At 38.0% G+C, this 19,266-nt stretch overlaps 1 protein-coding gene across 5 annotated transcripts in view; it reads left to right on the forward strand.

Annotated features, from left to right (window-relative positions):
• The window catches only part of mettl15 (methyltransferase 15, mitochondrial 12S rRNA N4-cytidine), a 62,397-nt gene that overhangs the window by 24,212 nt on the left and 18,919 nt on the right, over positions 1 to 19,266 (forward strand). For all 5 annotated transcript variants that reach the window (XM_018764027.2, XM_018764029.2, XM_018764028.2 and 2 more), the window contains exon 3: positions 8,637 to 8,773. In XM_018764027.2, the coding sequence (XP_018619543.2) occupies positions 8,637 to 8,773 (137 nt within the window). The remainder of the gene's footprint in view (positions 1 to 8,636; positions 8,774 to 19,266) is intronic.

A 19,266-nucleotide genomic window follows, 5' to 3' on the forward strand; every position in this document is an offset into this window, starting at 1 on the left:
AATGGAACATTGTGAATGTGACAAGGAAGGCCTTGCTGATATCACTATTGAAACCATGCTGGATGTTTTTCTGACACATGGTATGAACATATGCACAGAATCAAGTCACATTGCACACTGCTTTTCAGGAAGGGTTAGTGCTGTCTTCCTTAATAATAATGGAAAAGCTGAGTTTTTATGTTTTTTCTTCCCTTTTTTCCCGCCAAAGTTTAAACATTCTCTTGCAGAAACGTTTCAGGCACATTCCAATGCTGTCATCTTCAGTAAGCTGTGATAATTCAGTGTACATTCAGATTGGAGAAGCAGATCACCCACACCCAGATCTACACCAAACAGAATTTTGAAAATTCAGTGTTATATGAAACCACTGTAACCATAACAAGCGAATTGTGATTAAAGCATATTTTTGTTAGCTGTTAGATGGGAAAAAAAATTCCCAGCGTGACACAGTTATAATTTACTATTTGTAATCTGGCTTGAAGCTCAAAGGGAGGTTTTTTTGCTTGGTGTCGCCTTTCCCTCTCTGTCCACCTCAAATTTCCATGTATTTTTCTTGATGTTCACAGGTTTTAAACCTGTGGCCTTGACACATATTTTAGCTTGATGTTGTGTAGAAAGGATGAATGTAATAATTCTGATTCTAATTCTGAATTCTGATAGTGTACAGCATGTGTGTTTCACATCATACCATTCATATTTAAGCCTGGCACTGACTGACGATGAAGGATGAGGAGTGGCACGTAAAAAGCGAATGAGTAATATATTAATCATTAAGCACATTGAAAATGAAAAACAATTATCTGCAGTGGGGAACGATTTTTTTTGTGTTATGCAAACAAAACTTGGTGAATCTTATAGTATTTTTAACGCTGAATTCAATATATTTTCAGAATTCCTCTGTCAAGCAAGGTTTTTGAGTGACGCACGACTTTACTTTGATAATAGCCTATATTTACAAGTTAATTAAAAGTACAAAAGTGTCACCTGAAAAGACGCAGTGTTTGATTTTCTGCAGAATTTTGACTCCGGAACATCTCTCTTAAGGGTCCTGCAGTATTCAGTCAGCATACTAGGGCTCCACTTTGTCTTGAAGTTATTTACAATAATAACTAGATAACAGAACAATAACTATTAATAACAATTAGCTAATAACAATAATTACATTTTGCTAAATGATTGTTACAAATATGCTACTATAGTTTATAAACTATAATTTCATATAATTTACTGAATTTCCTACTGGGGATCAATAAAGTATCTATTCATCTGTTTATCCATCCATCATAGTATCATAATGTCACTAATGAAACAGAATAATAGAGATGGGGGTCAGAATAAATTAAGTGTGACAGAAAAAAAAGTCTGATTTCATTTTTGAATTCAGTGTGAAAAGTCTACTTAGAACACCCATTGCAGTCCATGTGACAAAATCGTTGTAGAGCAGTGTTATTTAACATAGTTTACTTCACTCCAAAGTGACCGAGGTGTTAAGCTACTCACTGTTCTTTACCCATTTATACAGCTGGGTGCTTTCTAATATAGCAGTCCAGAACAAGTGATCTGCTCAAGAGTACTACAATATTAAGTGTGATTCAAACCTGGGCTTTTCAGTTACAAGGCAAAATTTCGAACCACTATATTACTTCCTGCTACTTGCTGCACCACCATATTGCCTCTAGGCAACTTATAAGTTAATCATGAATTAGTTAATTATTTTTTCTTGGGTTTATTTTTTTATGTTTTATATTTCTTCCCTTCCCTTGAACATTGTGCGATTGCTCGCTATGATTTGTGCTCGACTCAGTGGCACTTCTGTCCGTCCATATCATCTTTCAGCTGTTATCAGAGGCGGAAGAACAGCAGACATCCTTGTCCTCTCGGTGCTGGCCCTTCTAATACGATGCTCTGTGTCATTTTAGTTTGGCCAAGGCCTGTCTGTTCTGACAGGCACAATCATACTACTGGAAGGAACACCGAGTTCCTCCACTTCTGGCCACTTGCTCATTCCATGAGACGGGCAAAGTGAAATCTCATCAGTTCTAGAACTAACTCGTTCACTCAGAACTGCTGAATCCTTCCCGGTACTGAAAAACGCTCTCGAAACCAGACTCCTTGACCCCACTTCTCTCCCTGTCTTCTAGCAGCTACATAAATTAGTCCCACATCATCTGTTAGCTACATATTTTCTATTTGAATGTTACTTCTGTCAGCAGCTACTTCAGTAATTTGTCCCAGCAAAATGTCGGTATCCAGAAGATTAGTTGTGCTTTAATAATGGTATTGGAGTTGACTGACAATTCTTGGTTTGTTGGAGAGCCAGTAGACACAATGAAGTTTAAAAAGTATTACGGTTTCTGTAGGATTTCACCAAGTGTTATTCATCACAGGCGCACACACATGCTGATGTTAATGCACCGATGTGACTGCACTGTGCCCATCTTTCAATACGGTCTTAAACTTAGTTATCTACTTGCACTCAGAACAAAACTCGTCCGACATGTTTTTAGTTACAAAGTTATAGTGGTACTTTGTATTTTAGAAGTTTAGGTAAAAATACATAATAATGGCAGGTCATTGCAAAGTAGCCACAAACGCACATACGCACACTGTGGGCAATTTAGAGTCATGAATTAACCCGAAACACATGTCAGTGGACTGTGGGAGGAAACCAGAGCACCTGCTGGAAACCCAGGGAGAACATGCAAACGACACACAGACTGTGCTGGATTTGAACCTATGCAACAGCACCACTGTGCTAACCCAAAAATATTACAAATGAAAATATTTTGTATGGTGGACTTCATTTTCAAGTGTGTATTAAATGCAACAATGTGAATCTTGTCAAGATCATGTGAGAAACCCCCAGCGAATGTAATCATCCAGTGCTGTCAGTGCTGCGATGGCAAAACATGGAGCACGAGAAACACCACAGGATGGGACCAAAGATGGTTAGTGACCAGTGAAAGTGTTGTTTACGGAGGATGTGGAGTGCCACAACGTGAGTTCAAACGTTTGGTTAATAAGTAAAGATATTCCAAATGTTCAGTTTATGACCAATGAAAGTGTCACTGCTTGCAGAAGAAATAATTGAAGTAAAAATATAAGGAAAATAATTACAAATGCAGTTTAAAGCCTTAATGGATTTTAATTTATGTATTAATTATGTATTTTACCTTGATTCTGATTTATTTATGCATTAAATTATTCTTTTCTGTATTTCTCAGTCTTAATTTGTTTATATGAAGTATTGTTGCAAAATTTAATTTTTATTCTGAGTTTGGTTATTGAGTAATTCATTACGTTTGCTTTTTACGTGGCATTCCTGTACACCATAACACACACTGGACTTCTTTATGTTATAATTTTGTGGGTGGTATTTATTTTTCACTTATCATTACACTTTACTTGCAAGGTCCATGACATTGCTGTGCCTGAAGAGGAGGAGTGTATGAGCCTTGGGAGGCTTCTTTACAGTATCAACAGATGGAGTTGTTCAAACCTTTTGTGAATCCTGGGGTTCCCATTAAATGATCAAGACAATTCTCTGTTGCTTGGATAATTTTTTCAAAGTGATTATATGCCTCAATGGTATATTGTATTTTGTATAAAGGTAAGGGGAATGGAATTTTCACAGTATGATATGGAATGTGGGTGAGGCTTATATCTTGTCCCTTGTAACTGTATTTACAGAAGCTTCTTAGAATTTAAAGTGGCTGCAACAACAACTCAAGAATGTCATTCTGAAGGAAAGTATGTGGCTAATTCCCCCTTTATTCAGAGTACATTCACAACTTGTAGTCTCCAGCTACCTATGTCGTGCATTTGACGTACAGCACCTTTACCCAACGGGGCTGTGACTTGCAAGGAGGAAAGTGTAAAAACCCGCAAGCTGGTGTTAGGGGGTTGGCGGGGGGTGGGCAGATCAGTGTTTCTGGGGAAAGAGGACATCTGTTTTCTGTGAGCCTGGGTGCTACACAGCCGCAATGCTTACCCTTTTGGTAAAGGCCAGCAGACTAGCCTGTTGTTATTTGTGTTGTACTATTGTTTCAAATGGCACAACAGGCAAGTTCATTAGGCGGGGTGACTCATCGCTGTACCTAGCAACAACTCCCCACCCCTTCACACACACCCTGCACCTGTTTTCAGTCATCCTTTAAACGAAGGATGGGTACCTTTTATCGATGCGCTTCTATACACAAAAAGCCACTGCTAACAGTTCAATGGCAAATGCTGCCCAGAGCAAAACAGAGGTTGTCTTGTGTCTCGGGACCTCCTGGTCTTGAGCAGCAAAAGCCACCGTTAAGGCTTTGTCACTGCCGGTGAAATAAAAATAGAGATTAGCCAATTATCCCCATCAGGGACAGGTTAGAAATACATACGTGCAAATGACTGCGCACGTTGAAGACAGACTGTGTAAAGCATCCCTTGCATAGTTAATCTTTAACTTTGAGTTTACAGTACTCTAATTGTGGCAGTTATTTACTCAGCTACACGTATTGTGGGGTTTACAAGCTTTGACATTTACAGCATTTTTAAAGATGGGGGAGAAAGTCGAACACAAAGTTTTATTTAACAGTCACAAATAAAAAGGCAAGTGACTCACCCTCTCAGAACATTTCCCGCGAGGTGAGAGCACAGAAATGAAAGTTTGCAGGCTCTGAAGCAAGATCAAATTAAAGCAGCGTGTCATGACAGTTTTTTCCCCATTGTTGTCACAGCTCCAAAAAAAAAAACGATGAGAATGGCACATGTTCATTAAAATCTGCTAATTATTCGGATTTATTTTATGATCTTGTGATTTTGGCCTGCGTTCAAATGTGTTCTTTAAGACCAAAATCACAATGTAAGCATTTTAATTAATGAAATCAGATGTTCTGAAAAAGTTTAAAACCATATGTATGCCTTCTTTAAATATGTCACTATTTGTACATGACTTTATACTCTTGATTCCATATATTTCCATTAATTATTCAAGAAATATACATTGTCTTTATGTTGGATTAAACTTAATGTCATGTAATGGATTGACTATTTGCATAAAATACAGTGACTGCTTTCTGATTACTGTTTTTTCTCGTATCTTTTTTGTATTTCTTTTTAATTAAAAGGGATAATGCATATGTTATGTAAATTAAATTTTACATACAAAGTTTTAGAGTGCTCTCACTTTTTTCCATTATAAAAGCACTACATTCAGACAGGGATTTTAGCACCGAAAATCAATCCTCAGCACAGGAAGTTGATCAGATCACTTTGTATTAAGTAGGTGTTTGCTTGTATAGATCACAGTTAGAGTAATTTTCTTCCCTCCATTTAAATGTAAAAAAGCAACACAGTGTCCAGATGCTTATTTTACATTGTCTTGTACAATGCTTTACAACTGGTCAATGAATGAAACAATCTTTTTCAATCACAGTTGTGTGAGTACAGGAAACTTCCTCTTTGTATCAGGTTAGAATTCTCCAGTAGCGTAATTGTAAATATTTTTATAGTGTCCTTTTGGAATGGCTCTTTATTGCTCAGTGGCATTTATTTCTTGGCTCACACAGAATGTGATGTGTGGGAGTCGGGTGCTGAGGGAATTGAGACTGGGGTGTAACTCGGACCGCAGGCTGCAGAGATGAGTGGGTCTTTGAGGGGAGCGGGGATGACTCACACATTGACTTTTGGTTGAGAATAGAGCACAGTTGTAGTGATGATCTTGTGTGGAGGGCAGGGCAAGGGGTTGACTTTATTTTATTTGCTTGAAGAGGAACAACCAGTTTACTAGTAGCTAATTGAAGATGCCAAGCTGGAGACTGATTTTAAACAATTATAAAAAAAACATTTAAATGCTAATTGGCATGTGTGATGCATTAGATCGAACCACAGCTTGTTACTGCGATGCGTTGAGTTCACACTGTAATTTAGAAGCAATGGGGTGTATCAGAAATGCGTAATATAAAGAATTATTTTTGGTCACAAAGGGGTCCTCATTTACCAGACACATCTTAAATCGATCAAAAAATGAACACTGAATGCCCCATTATGGCTTGAATTCATACAAATTGACATCTACATAGATTGGCTGCGTCCTGAACAATTTAGGCCCAACTGCCTTTGAATGTGTGGAATTTCTTCATAGGCCTTTGAACAGAAATTCAGTGTAGTCGCAGTAGCTTAACACTGAACTATTATTAACTCCTTCATGAGCAATAAGTATGCCATTAAATGAGTAACATCATTTTCATAAATCTCAGATGAGCTGCTGTGTAATGACTAAGGTATGGCTGTTGTATCCTGGGTTGGAATAAATTCAAAAAATGAAAAAAAGGAAAAGAAAACAAAAATTGTGGCTCTCCATTTGTTTCACATGTATGGTTGCCATAGAGTCATAAAAAAGTATTAATTTTCTTTTAAAAAATGATGTAAGATTTATATAAAAATTTTATTAATTTTTTGCAAAAATTAACTTTTTTTTTTCTGCTTATACCAGTTTTTTTTTTTTTTTTTTTTAAATATTGACGACGTTTAAGGTATTAAATTTAATCATACGTTGACACCCCACCGGGAATAGAAGAATGTCTACTTAAGAATACAACAGAGTTTTGCAGACATTTTTTGTAATTTGTGTAATGTGCTATAGCTGTTACTCAACTTGTCTAGCACCATTAAACCTAAAAAGGATCAAGCTTAGTTAAAAATTTATTCCTGAATATGTCAAAAGGAAGATGAATTAAATGTGTTTAGCAAACACTGTGCTCCGAGATAACGTACATCTCATATTTCAGGATGTTACTATTTAGAATTCCATGCACAAATGTGAAATACAGGTATTCCCTGTTATATGGTTCTAATTTGTAACCAAAAATGGTCTTTATACCAAGAGTTTGTAAAGCAGGAGCTCCTTTCCTCTTATTTTAAATGTGGCATCATAAAAGATGTGCTCCCTGGCTTTATGAACATACCCAAATATTTCCACAAACACTTAAAACCAGTCTTATGAAATAATAATGAAAACTTTGGGATAAGGTATTCAAAATAATTGAGAACGAAAGCTTAAATTAAGTTGAAGGTTTATTTTTTAGTTGAAGTACAGTACACGTAAACATATGAAAGACACATGCAGTACATTTATATTTACATACATTTAAATTTATTTATTTATTGGACACTCTTCTCCAAAGTGACCTAGATATCTGAGAACAATACAAAAAGTGCATTACATCTGCAGAAGGAGAGATTTGGATGCAGACATGAGATTCTTGAGAACAGTCAACTTGAAACATACTGCTGTATGTACCAGTATACATTACACGACTACCTGAATACAGGTGGTCTCCAACTTACGATGGGGTTACGTTCCGCGAAACCCATCATAAGTTGAAAATATCATAATTAATCCCTAATACACACCTCTGCGTGACAGACTGGGAGATGTGGACCTCTGCCACTTCCCAGCATCACGAGAGAGTATTGCTCCGCATATCGCTTGCCCAGGAAAAAATCAAAAGTCAAAATTCGAAGTACGGTCTCTACTGAATGTCTGTTGCCAGCTCACCATCGTAACATCGAAAAAAAATCGTAAGTCGAACCACCGTAAATCGAGGACCACCTGTATAGGCTTTTCAGTTAATACATTATTAACTGAATAGCTGCCTGGATCAAACTTAAAATCCTGGTTATGGCCTACAAATGCATCAGTAGAACTGCTCCCAGCTATTTGCGAGACTTAGTCATTTGCTGCACACCAACCACACTGCTACACTCTTCCACATCTTTCCGCTTGGTGGTCCCCACGCATGAAAGGTAAAGCATGGAGGTTGTCGCTTCCGGCTCCGTTGTGGTGGAATGACCTCCCCCTCTTGCTCAGAACTGCTGAATCTTTATCCACATTTACAAAGGGTCTTAAAACTCATCTCTTTCGGACTCACTTTGCCCATGATCTCTTAAGTTCATGTAAAGTATAAATGTTCATGATCGTGCTCGGATCCAGTCCTTTACAGAGCCACTCCTGCAATGTAACGTAAATGTTTATATGGATCTCAAAAAAAAACTACTAGGAAGGTGATAAGGAATTGGCGATATTCTGGTAAAGTTTTATGTAGCTACTTGTGTGATGAACGTCAGTGTATACGGTGAAGGAAGGAGACTAACTGTACTTAAGAATCACACATCTGCAGCTATGTCTCTTTCTCCTAAGGTAATGCACAAACTGTATTTTTTATGAGATGTACATCACTTTGGAGAAAAGTGTCTGCTAAATAAGTAAATTTAAATGTATTGACAGATTGTTCTTACAAACTAGTAAACACGTACATGTTTAACGATCAAAAGATACGGGGAGAAGTGAGTCAGAAAGATGAGTTTCAGACCCCTCTTAGACTTTTCAACACTGATGTAAAAGTTTATGCTTTATTGGGCTTTTGACTTCTGTGTCATCGGGGAAGTCTGCCTCAAACACCTGAAATGTCTAATACTGGGAGCAGTTTGTCCGTTTACCGAAGATGGGTACAACTTTTCTAGGGCTATATACCAAAAGTCTGTAAACTGAGAGTCTGTGTACTGGGGTATACGTGTAATTTGTTTGACATGAAAATACATCGAAAAATAAGTCTCACATTTTTGAGCACGTTATTTATATTTGGCTTTTCAAGGTTTTCCTGGACATGACATTTGGAGCTGGTGGCCACACCAAGGCCATTTTGAATGCCACACCTGGTGTGACTGTGTATGCCCTGGACCGTGACCCTTTAGCTTTTCAAATGGCCCAACAGCTGTCAGCAGAGCAACTGTAAGTACAACTTCTTGATTAATGTGATATTCATAGGCATTAAAGTAGTCTTTGGTTTCTAATTTTCTTAATTTCTCATATTTATTTAGCAAAATCTAGGAATTCTAGATATTACACATTTCTAAATAGAATGCCTTCCTTTATTTGTAGAAATGCAGCAGAATCAAAAGTAACGATATAACTTTTTTCTTTTTTTTTTATTTTTGCACAAACATATGTCTCTTTAAGAGCATTTGAAGTCTATTATTCTGCCTGTCTTTAGATTATGGCAGTTTGTTTTACGAAAGGTTTTTCCAGAATGCGTTACCTTAGTTATGTTGGGAAACGCTGTTGTCTCTGTCCAGTGTCAGAATTCAAAAAAACATAGATTCACACACACACACACACACACACACACACACACGTACACACAGAGTCTGAAACTACTTGTCCAGACCGCGCGGGGTCGCGGCAAGGCGGAGCCTAACCTGCCAACATAGGGCACAAGGCTGGAGGGGGAGGGGATACACCCAGGACTGGACGCCAGTCTGTCGCAAGGCACCCCAAGCAGGACTCGAACCCCAGACTCACTAGAGAGCAGGACCTAGCCAAACCTGCTGCGCCGTTGCATCACCACGCCCCCCCCCCCCCCCCCCCCCAGTGTTAAAAAGAGGAATCCAAACACTTTATCAAACTTTACACGTACATTGGTGGCAGCTGGGTTAATGTTTTAGATGGTTCGTTGGTTTTTGTTTATTTTCATTGCTTAATGTTTTGGATGTTACACAGCTTTTTTGCCTGGAATTCCCACTCCAGTTGGGAACAGGTAAGATTGCTTACCTCTCACAGTGCTTGGACCACTGGACTGAAGAGAACACCTCTCCAGTCAGTAATCCTTCCAAGAGTGCGTGCATACCTCCTTCTCCTTACCACCACGTGCATCCCTAGTCCAGGGACTGCTGTTCACCTGAATGCTAAAGTGTCCATGTTGTACACCCCAAAGGCTGGTATCGTGCTTCTCCTCCTGATTATTGCAGGTGATGTGCCTAGAACTCCAGTGACTGTTGGCACCATCACTCTTCAGCATGTACAACTTGCTCCCAGTATTGAAAGGACAAATGTCATGCTGGTGACAGGTGCATTGAGGAAGCATGATGTGAGTCCTGATCCCCAGACAGATATAGGCAAACAGCAGATGCTGCTTCAGAGCCTCATACTCAGACTCCACAATCTGCTCCAGAAGGAATTGCTCACAACCTGTTGACACTCTTTGTGAACATTTAGCTGTGGTTGAAAGAAATTTGAAAGTTCCCGCTCTACTTAATACTGGCTCCACAATCCCTGTAGTGGTGTAAGATTTCATGACTTCACGTCCAGCCTTGATAATAAATCCTGTGAAAACATTGTTTGTGTCAGCTTGCTCTGCCACTTGACAATATCTTAACCTCTTAAGGACTTAAATTTCAGGCATATGGTTAGTGTGAACATGAGTTGCAAGTCATTAGAGGAGTTTACCCATCTAATATTTTTTGGCTGGGGCATTGACAGTGGGTTAGGATAATAGCTGGGCTATGTAATGAATGATACAACAGAATGCTAAATAACAGTAAACTCCTTGATGTGTAGTGTTTATTAAAAGTTATCATGGTAATCTGAAGGGGCCACCCTGTATAACTGGTGAGTAGCACCCTGTAAATGCGTTTAGGCTAGGGGAAACACTTAGTTTTCCTTTGTACTGTCCTGTTGTCTGTTCACATTTTTTCTCTGTGCATTTTATGTATTGTTTTATGTACTGAGAAGCACCCATGAAAGCTCTTTTACAAGCCCTATCCCAATCCTCAGGTTCTTTCTATTTAATGAAGGACAACATGTTTGACCATCACCGTGTTTCTCAGCATGTGCTATCTGAGATACTGTAGGAATAAAGGGTTTTGGGGCCATTCATGTGTGGTCTCTGTTCCTTGTCTAAGTGTGGTGTGAGTTGCATTTGTGTCTCAGCATTAAGTTGAATCTTTTCCTTGTGGGTGTTGTGCAATGCCAAGGTTTTGATGTGATTTTCATGAACAGGATATCAAAGTGCATCTGACACTTAGAGGGTGTACAGTTGGGGTACTATGGGTCGCATCTCTGCATTTTGCTGTGGACTGTAAAGTGGCAAGTATGAAATCGGCATCTCGAAGTCTGAGGTCATGGTCCTCTCACTGAAAAGAGTATATCTGTCCAGGTGAAGGGGAACCTTTGCCCCTAGTAGAGGAGTTCAAGTATCTTGGGGTCCTGTTCACAAGTGAAGGGAATGGGAAGTTGAAAGGCAGATGGGTGCGACATCAGCAGTTTTTGTGGGCGTTGTAGTGAATTGTAGTATTAAAGTGGGAGCAGAGCCTTCAGACAAAGCTCTTGGTTTTCTGCTCAGTCTGTGTCCCCACTCTCACCTATAGTCATGAACTCTAGGTAATGACAGAAGGAATGAAGTCACAGATATAAATGGTCAAAATGAGATTTCTTTGCAGGATTTCTAGGCTCACTTTCCATGAAGGGTGAGGAGTTCAATGATGTAGAAAAACCTTTGAGTAGAGTTGTTGCTACTCTGGATCAAGAGGAGTTACATGAGGTGGTTCAGACAAGAATGCCTCCTTGTCTGATTCTGCTGGAGGAGGAGACCCTTGGGCAGGTCAAAGTCATGTTGGAGTTTACATCTCCCAGATGGCCTGGGAATCCCTCAAGAACAGCTAAAGGAAGGTTTAGGTTTTCCTGCTCAGCGTGCTACCACCACAACCCTCACTAGGACAAATGGATGGAGACTAACTGAATAACTAATGAAAATATCTGACTGACTGATTTGACTTTAAATTCATGTGTTTTTTTTTTAAAACTTGCATTTAACTAAATAAAGAAAAAACAGGGTTCTTTGTGCTGAAAGGGCAATATTCACATTATTATTATTAGTAGTATTATTATTAATAATAATTTGATATGCAGACTAACTTGCCATCTGTTATTCTTATGAAAATAGAGGTATTCAGTGATGACTGCTGTATGAAGAAAGTCAATTTCTGTGTACCACGTAGACTGTATTACAGATGACGCATTTCTCCAAAGTCACTTAGTGTTAAGCTACTTGACAATTATTTAACTGTTTGTATAGCTTTGTAATTGTACTGGAGCATTTTTGGGAAAATCCGTTCCTCAAGGGTACTATAGCAAGAGGTAGGACTGGAACCTGCAACCTTGGGGTCCAAAGCCAGCATCTCCAACCACTACACTTCCAGCTGCCCCTATTATTCTTTAACCTTAAGAAAATAAAAGATTTCAAATTTTCTGTTTGAGTAGCGTCAGTGTATACAGTATATTGCGTGTGAGTTATAGAAAGTTGAAAGCACTGTGAAGAGTTAAAAAAAAAAATTTTGAGAAAGCAGCTTAATTTTGGCATGCTTAATAAGAGAGTGTGTGCATGCGAGGTAGGAGAAAGTACGTGGTGCCTGTAGCTCCACTGCATCAGTAGGAATCCTTTGACGTTGATTCTGGGGAAGCCTCTCTCTTGGGAGTGGCTTTACAGAAACACACGTAGGAGAACGAGAGAAAGAAACAGCCCATACGACACCGTGTCCCGGTAATAAACCCTCTGACACCCACTCATGGTGAGAAGTGAGAGAAGCTGGAGAGATGTAGCAATTAGCGAATATTATCGTGAGCCTGTGTAACAGGCCTGGCGGCCCACTCTCCACCCACGCGTGCAACAGCCGGGTAGCATCTTCTCCTTTTTCTTATCCTGTCACTTTTTAATGCCCCTGTGCCTCCACAAAAAAGTACATCCAAGAAGTGAAGCATTTAAAAGGATATTAATATAGTCCTCTTACATAATTGCTCAACTCCAACTCTGTGGGTGAATTGGGGGGAGATATTCACAGCCGAAAAAGTCCTTAGGGATGTAGCCTGTAGCTGTAAAAGGATCTTAAGCATTGCCACAGGCAGCAGGCGGTACATTTGTCCTCGATGAAAGCTACCGAGTCACCATTAGCAGGCACATTCATGCATAAACAAACCATGGATATTGATTTGGTGAGGTACTCTACATCAGTATAATTTGTTTTTCTCATCAATATGGTTGGATGCTGAATGCCTTTCACAAGGTTTATGCAAAAAATTCATGTTTAACAGAAAAGAAAAGAAAAACTTGTCCCCCCCCCCCCCAGCCCATTCACTACTGTGTGATGTGACTTGATATGAGATTTGGATAGACTGATCACAAAACCATGAATTTGTCATCTGTACTGATATTGTTAGGCCCCATCTATATTCGTTTTAATACTTCTGTTTTCCCAGTGTTTGGATTTCTTTACCATTAAAAGCTGCTCGCCATACTTGTTATAATATCCAGTTTACTTATCTGATTCATATGACATGAGAACTTTAATGGCCAAACGGGAAAAAAAAAAATCTTCTCAGGATCCCAGTCATCAGTGGTAACTACTGGTCAAATGTCATTCAGCAGAAGGTACTGATATCATTATTGACGTAGTTTTCTGTACGGGGGAAGTGCCAAATATAGCACTTCAGTCTGGCCAGGACTCCACTGGAAGACAGGGCAGTTGTCTTACTGTACCTGGAGCTGTAAATATAAAATAAACCCTTTTATTTGGCATCTGAGCTGTAAGATATGGAACTTGATGTTCAGATGTCAGGATTGAATTGAAATTCAAATTGTCCTCCATCTAAGTGATTCAGACTTCTTGGCTAATGCTTAAAATATTTTATTTTATTTTGTTTTATTTTATTTTATGAAGTACAAATGCTGAATTGAAAAAAGAATATTGTAGTACTGTGCTTTGAACCATGAGTTGCAGCTCACACATTATTGGCTTATTTCTGTGTTAGTAAAAGTTAAATTCTTAGTGAATTATTTTCTTAGTAAATGCTTTTTAAAGAAACACCAACTTTGTTGAGGGATGTGAAAATCTTATCAAGTGCATTTATTTCTGAGCTATCAAATGAATTCCATTTTCAGTGTTCGTGAAAAATTTAAATATAAAAAAGAAGAGCGTTTATAAGACATAGGTAACAGCTTAGTGTGTATGTGCTACTTATGAATGCATGATGCCTGAAGCTCTTAATAAGGCCCCTCATATTGCTGGCACTGTAGTGGTTGGAGCTGCTGCCTTTGCACCCAAAGGTTGCATTCAAATCCCGCCTCTGGCTGTAGTACCCTTGAGTAAGGTACTTAATCTAAATTGCACCAATAAAATTACTCAGCTGTATAAATGGGTAAATAATTGTAAGTAGCTTAATTTTGTAGATTGCTCAGGAGAAAAGCATCCACTAAATGAATTAATTTAGCTTCATAATGCAGGGGTAGTTTGTCTACGTTTCTTTCCTGAATGCTACTGTTGTCACCACTCTTCTTCACTTCCCTCGTTGCTAATCAGCAACTTTCTTTCATTATTCATCTCTATCCCCTTCATCTGCTTTGTCCTCATTGTTTTGTGTTTACTGATTTGCTGGAAGTGCATCCTTTTCCTGGTAGTCGCACAGTTTCCACTTTGTACATTTGCATATCTTCAAAAGGTGCAATGTTGCTTTTTCTTTTAGGATTTGAAACTCGAATTTACAAGAGGTTTTTCGGAGATATCTTTCTCCCCATGCTCAGCTGCATTTGGAACACTCCACATGGCAATCCAAAAGCAACCCAAATTATATTTTTGATATGGCATGAATAAGTTGCCTCCTCACCGGTGCGAATGTGTATATTTTGTAGGGCATGCAATTTGGACTGATATTGGAGCATGCTGGTTTGGTCATTTTGAGTTGCTTATTTCAAACCACCTGCTGTGTGACAGTGATTTGACCTCTTCCAGGGATGAATAACAGAACACTGATGCCTAAGAGGCAGATTTTAGCACACTTCTTTATTCTTTTCCAGTGTCTGTGCTTGACACATGATAATGGGCTGTGTTTTGATGTTGTGGGGCACAGCCCTGCGTGAACTGGAGTGAGACAGCAAATAACATGATTTCTCTACATTACATTACATTTAGTCATTTAGCAGACGCTTTTCTTCAAAGCATCGTACATCTCACAGAAAATACAATGTGTGCATTGCGTTAACAGGAAGAGAAACTTAGATGCAGATTTGTGATTTTTAAGTGGAGTTAGTTTCCGCCATATGAACCAATGTACATCACATGAGTTGCTGTATAAAAGTTTACCAGAATATCCATGATTTCTAGTACAGGAGTAGCTGTGTAAAGGTTTATCCAGGCATGGTCTTAAAGTTATAGTGCATGAACATTTACACCTTACATGAAGTTAAGATTATGGGCAAAGTGAGTCTGGAAAAGGTGAGTTTTAAGACTCTTTTTAAATGTGGGCAGAGAATCAGCAGTTCTGAGTGAGAAGGGGAGGTTGTTTCTCCACTACGGAGCGTTAATGTGATATTTTCTCCTCTCTGATGTGGGAGCATGACATGAGCTAATTAATACAGATGAGATAGAGCTTCTCTTTTTTTGCCATCGAATGTACTCAGTGCTTAGTAAGCAGTTTATTTGTATATCCATTTCATCAGTTGAAACTGATAGACTGAGAGCGGACAGCATGTACCTTGTAGCTATGTGGCTGTCTGTCTCCTTGAACACGAGAAGGAAAACATATCTGACAATATGCCATAGTCCTTATTAGCTGTTGTATATTCTGTTGTACAGACATAGCATTTTTGCATGCAATTTTCTACTTATTTTCTGAACTTTAGCTTTTTTACTGATATTTACTAGACTTTAAAGAACAAAATCAGTTGCCCACAGCTATTGTTATATTGCATTTCTTGTGTAACACTTCCCTAAAAGTGGTTTCAGGTGAGTGTGTGGTGTATTTTTTTTTTTTTTAACTGATTTTCTGCACATGTCCTGTAGATATTTCCATCTGCAGTCCCCTGCTGAAGGCAATCAATCCCCAACTTGTTCGTAGCATCAGTGACGCAGGCAGAGAAAACAGTCGGGTCAGTGCAGGAGAATATTTCAAGCTTGAGGAACATTTCCTACGTGCACATTTGTGGAGAGGCAGCAAGGCATCAGTGCGCTCAGTGCACACACATGGTCCATAGAGATGAATCAGGCGAGTGCACTTCTGACATTCTTAGTCCCCCCTGTTTTATATGGGAAAAAAAGAACTAGAAAAAAATGTTATGACGTCCAAAGTAAACACAGCTGAAGAGTGTTTCTGTCACAGAGTGTACTAGAATTGAAGGGTCTCTTGCGATGTGATTTTAAGATAACTGATGCATTGCTCTTTAATGTTAACTAGAATTTTTAAAAGGGTCTGGGCCAAAAAAATATTAATGTACATATTGTTTTTTTTTTTTTTTTTTTTTTTAAAATGTTTTTTTTTGCCAGTTTTTTTTTTTTTTGTGCTGTTTTGTAGTCATTGCTGTGGAGGAGCCAGGAGGCAGGCAAAAACAGTGATCAGGTGAACATTTTTACATTGTTCTCTGTAGGCTCCCTACATTTAGACGATGTATGCAAAAACCAAGAAGAAAAATTCTTCAGTTTTTACAAACATTAATTTATTTTTAGTTATTTTAGTTTTTTTAAGGTTCTGAAAATGCTTCTGTTATGCAGATATTTTAGGAAGGTTTGTAAACATTAGACATGTCAGAAAGTGCAGTGACACTTCCGAAAGAGGGCAAATGGACATACTGTTCTCTGTAAACAGGACACTATACAATACAATATAATCTGTTCAGCAAAGTTAGAGATTCCTTTTACATTGCATTCCTGTTGAAGATATGTGACTTACACGGTACAAAGCCGTACATTTTACCAGTTTCTAGAACTATTTTAAAGAAGCTGTCATTACAATTATACAGGAAACAACTGCAGGTTTTGTGCTGGAACTTGAAATTGCACCCTGTGCTTAACCGTTATGGTACATGTTGCCCATCATAAATCTGTATTAAAATTATCCATTTGTATTTTTTTTCCTGTAATTTCAAAACCAGAAAGTACTGAAAAGATGTTTCCACATGGCAATAATCAGCATTGTACAGTACATAATGATTTAAAAGTCATTATTTGTTCATCCATTCATTTAGCTGATGTGTTTTTTCTCCAAAGCAAATTAACAATTATTTACCCATTTGTGTAGCTGAGTAACTTTAGTGAAGAAATTTAGGGTAAGTACCTTGCTCATAGGTAGTACAGCTAGAGGGGGATTCAAATTTGAGATTTTTAGGCACTTCTAACCACTTATGCTACACTGCTAGTGTCATTTTCTACAACTGATACCTCATTGGAATTGTGACATGATCTCATGGGCTAGTCTACAGACCAGATCTCAAAACACGTTTTCACACCCCTAAGGCTGTTTAGAGGTGGTTGCCAGTTTACTGTACCAATGTCATTCAAGGACATTTGAAGAAAGTGGCATCCACAGAAGAAACCCATGTACAACCTGAGAATATGCCAACTCCTCATTGAATTACAACTGGATTCAGCTAAATGTGTGTAAATGCACCAGTTATTTTGCATTATGCATTCTAATGTTGACTGTTTTGGTTAACTCTAAGTGTTGTGTGCAATAGGAATGCCAGTAAACATATCCAACACTTAAAAAAAAAAAAAAAACAAACCTGCAGTCTGCATTTTCAGAGGCTTGTTTATACTATTTAGGAAAACCTGTGAAAACTCAGGTTTTTGCACAGTTATAGGATATATTTTCATTCAATATACAGTCAAAGGATATATTTTCTATGACGTTTTTCGATATTGTCAGTCTGTAGGTGATTTATGCATATTGTCTCGCATCCCGCAACATTTATTTTATATTTTGCGACTGAAATAATGCAGGTAATGTCAAGTGACTTTCTCCAAGGAATGACAGCAAATATCTTTTGATCATAAGCACAGAGTCTCAATCACAGATCTACTTGCACAGGTGTTTAAGTAGGGTCATCTTCAGAGATTTACAGATATTTGACAAAACTGACAGTGAGCCAAGTAAAGTGTTTGTTTCAGGACTGAACTTTTCTGCAGCTTATCCTCAACAGAGTGAAGTTACAGCATTGTTGGGTGTTTCCTGGCTTGCTGGTGGTTCTCTTCTTTAAATAGAAGTAAAATAGAAAGCTCCACATTTTAATTCGTCATGTTTAACATGAGTTGCCCAGTGTACTCTTGGCACAAAGTCATCTGAGGCGATGTAGGTGGGACAAGATATTTTATTATTTTATGTGTGGTGTGATGTAAATGTTGTGGGTTGTAGAACTATAAATAGACTAGTTTTTAGTAATTATAAGCCTACACATGACTATGTGCAAACGGGTTTAATAATAAAATAGCTTACATAATGCATGTGTTTCTCCAACTTTTGTGAAAACTACAATAGACTTTGAAGAACAGGAGACTGATTTATGAATTCTGAAATAAATTTGCTAAAGATCAGAAACAGTGTAGAAGTCTTTGGTTGTGGGGTCAACTGATCGATGTGAACAACTGATATGTGTGTTTGGCAATGTATGTGATTTATCAGGAGCTGAAATAGTACTATGTGTAATTTCACAATTCTGTTAAACAATTTGGAAATATCACCTCTGGTTTTATATATTTAATACATTGTGATTTTATTTGTGGCAACACTTGCATGCTTTTTTATTCAGGGTAAATTATTAGAATATAATCTAGTTTTAAAAGTAATATTAATACAGTGTGTGTGTAAACTTGTTTTGCAGTCTTAATTTTTAAAAACTTCTGCAAAAGAGAGTGAGTTATTTCAAGGTTTAAATAAAATTGTTAATTTATTTGTTCTAATTTCATGCTTTTATTTTGTAGATATAAACCCTACACTATACTGATCTCTCCAAATGAAGAAAAGGTCAATTGTGTTTTCTGGCTAGCTGAGCTGGTTTTTCCCATAAGAAGAAAATCATGAGCTTCCCAAATTTGTCCCCATTAGATTTTATTTTTCCTGCAGGGACATGGGACTTTGGGCTTATTCTGTAAATGATATTTGCGCTACAATAAGAAATGTGATCAGTGCCATAATTTAAGCACACCTGCAGAATATGTCCGTGGAACTTCAAAATCATGCTCTGCTTTGTATCCAGAATTATGGTGGGTATGCTGACGGTTAGTGCTCTAACAACTGTAAAAGTTGAATAGATGCCATCTCTGTTTACAGATTTTTTTAAAAAAAACCTGATGTAGAATTGATAAGTCTGCGTATGGAAGCATAAAGCATGACATCTGTCTAACAGACATTGTGTTTTGGCTTCTAGGCTTTGACTCAGAGTGGTAAGAAGTGAAAGTTTACTTTCATATTATATGTGAAATGTTTCAGTTTAAAGCAGGTTATCTCAGGCAATGCTCATCAATACAATTTGAAGTGTGACTACATGGAAATACTAGAACTTAAAGTACACACAATGATGAAAAGCTGTGTATTAGTTTAGCCATCCTATGATATTTCCTAATGAGTTATGTGAGTAAGCAAAAAAAGGTTAAGGACACAGTCAAGTGCATTTCAGAAAAATGAAG

This window comes from Scleropages formosus, chromosome 11, assembly GCF_900964775.1.
Source record: "Scleropages formosus chromosome 11, fSclFor1.1, whole genome shotgun sequence".
In the NCBI taxonomy this organism is placed as follows: Eukaryota; Metazoa; Chordata; class Actinopteri; order Osteoglossiformes; family Osteoglossidae; genus Scleropages; species Scleropages formosus.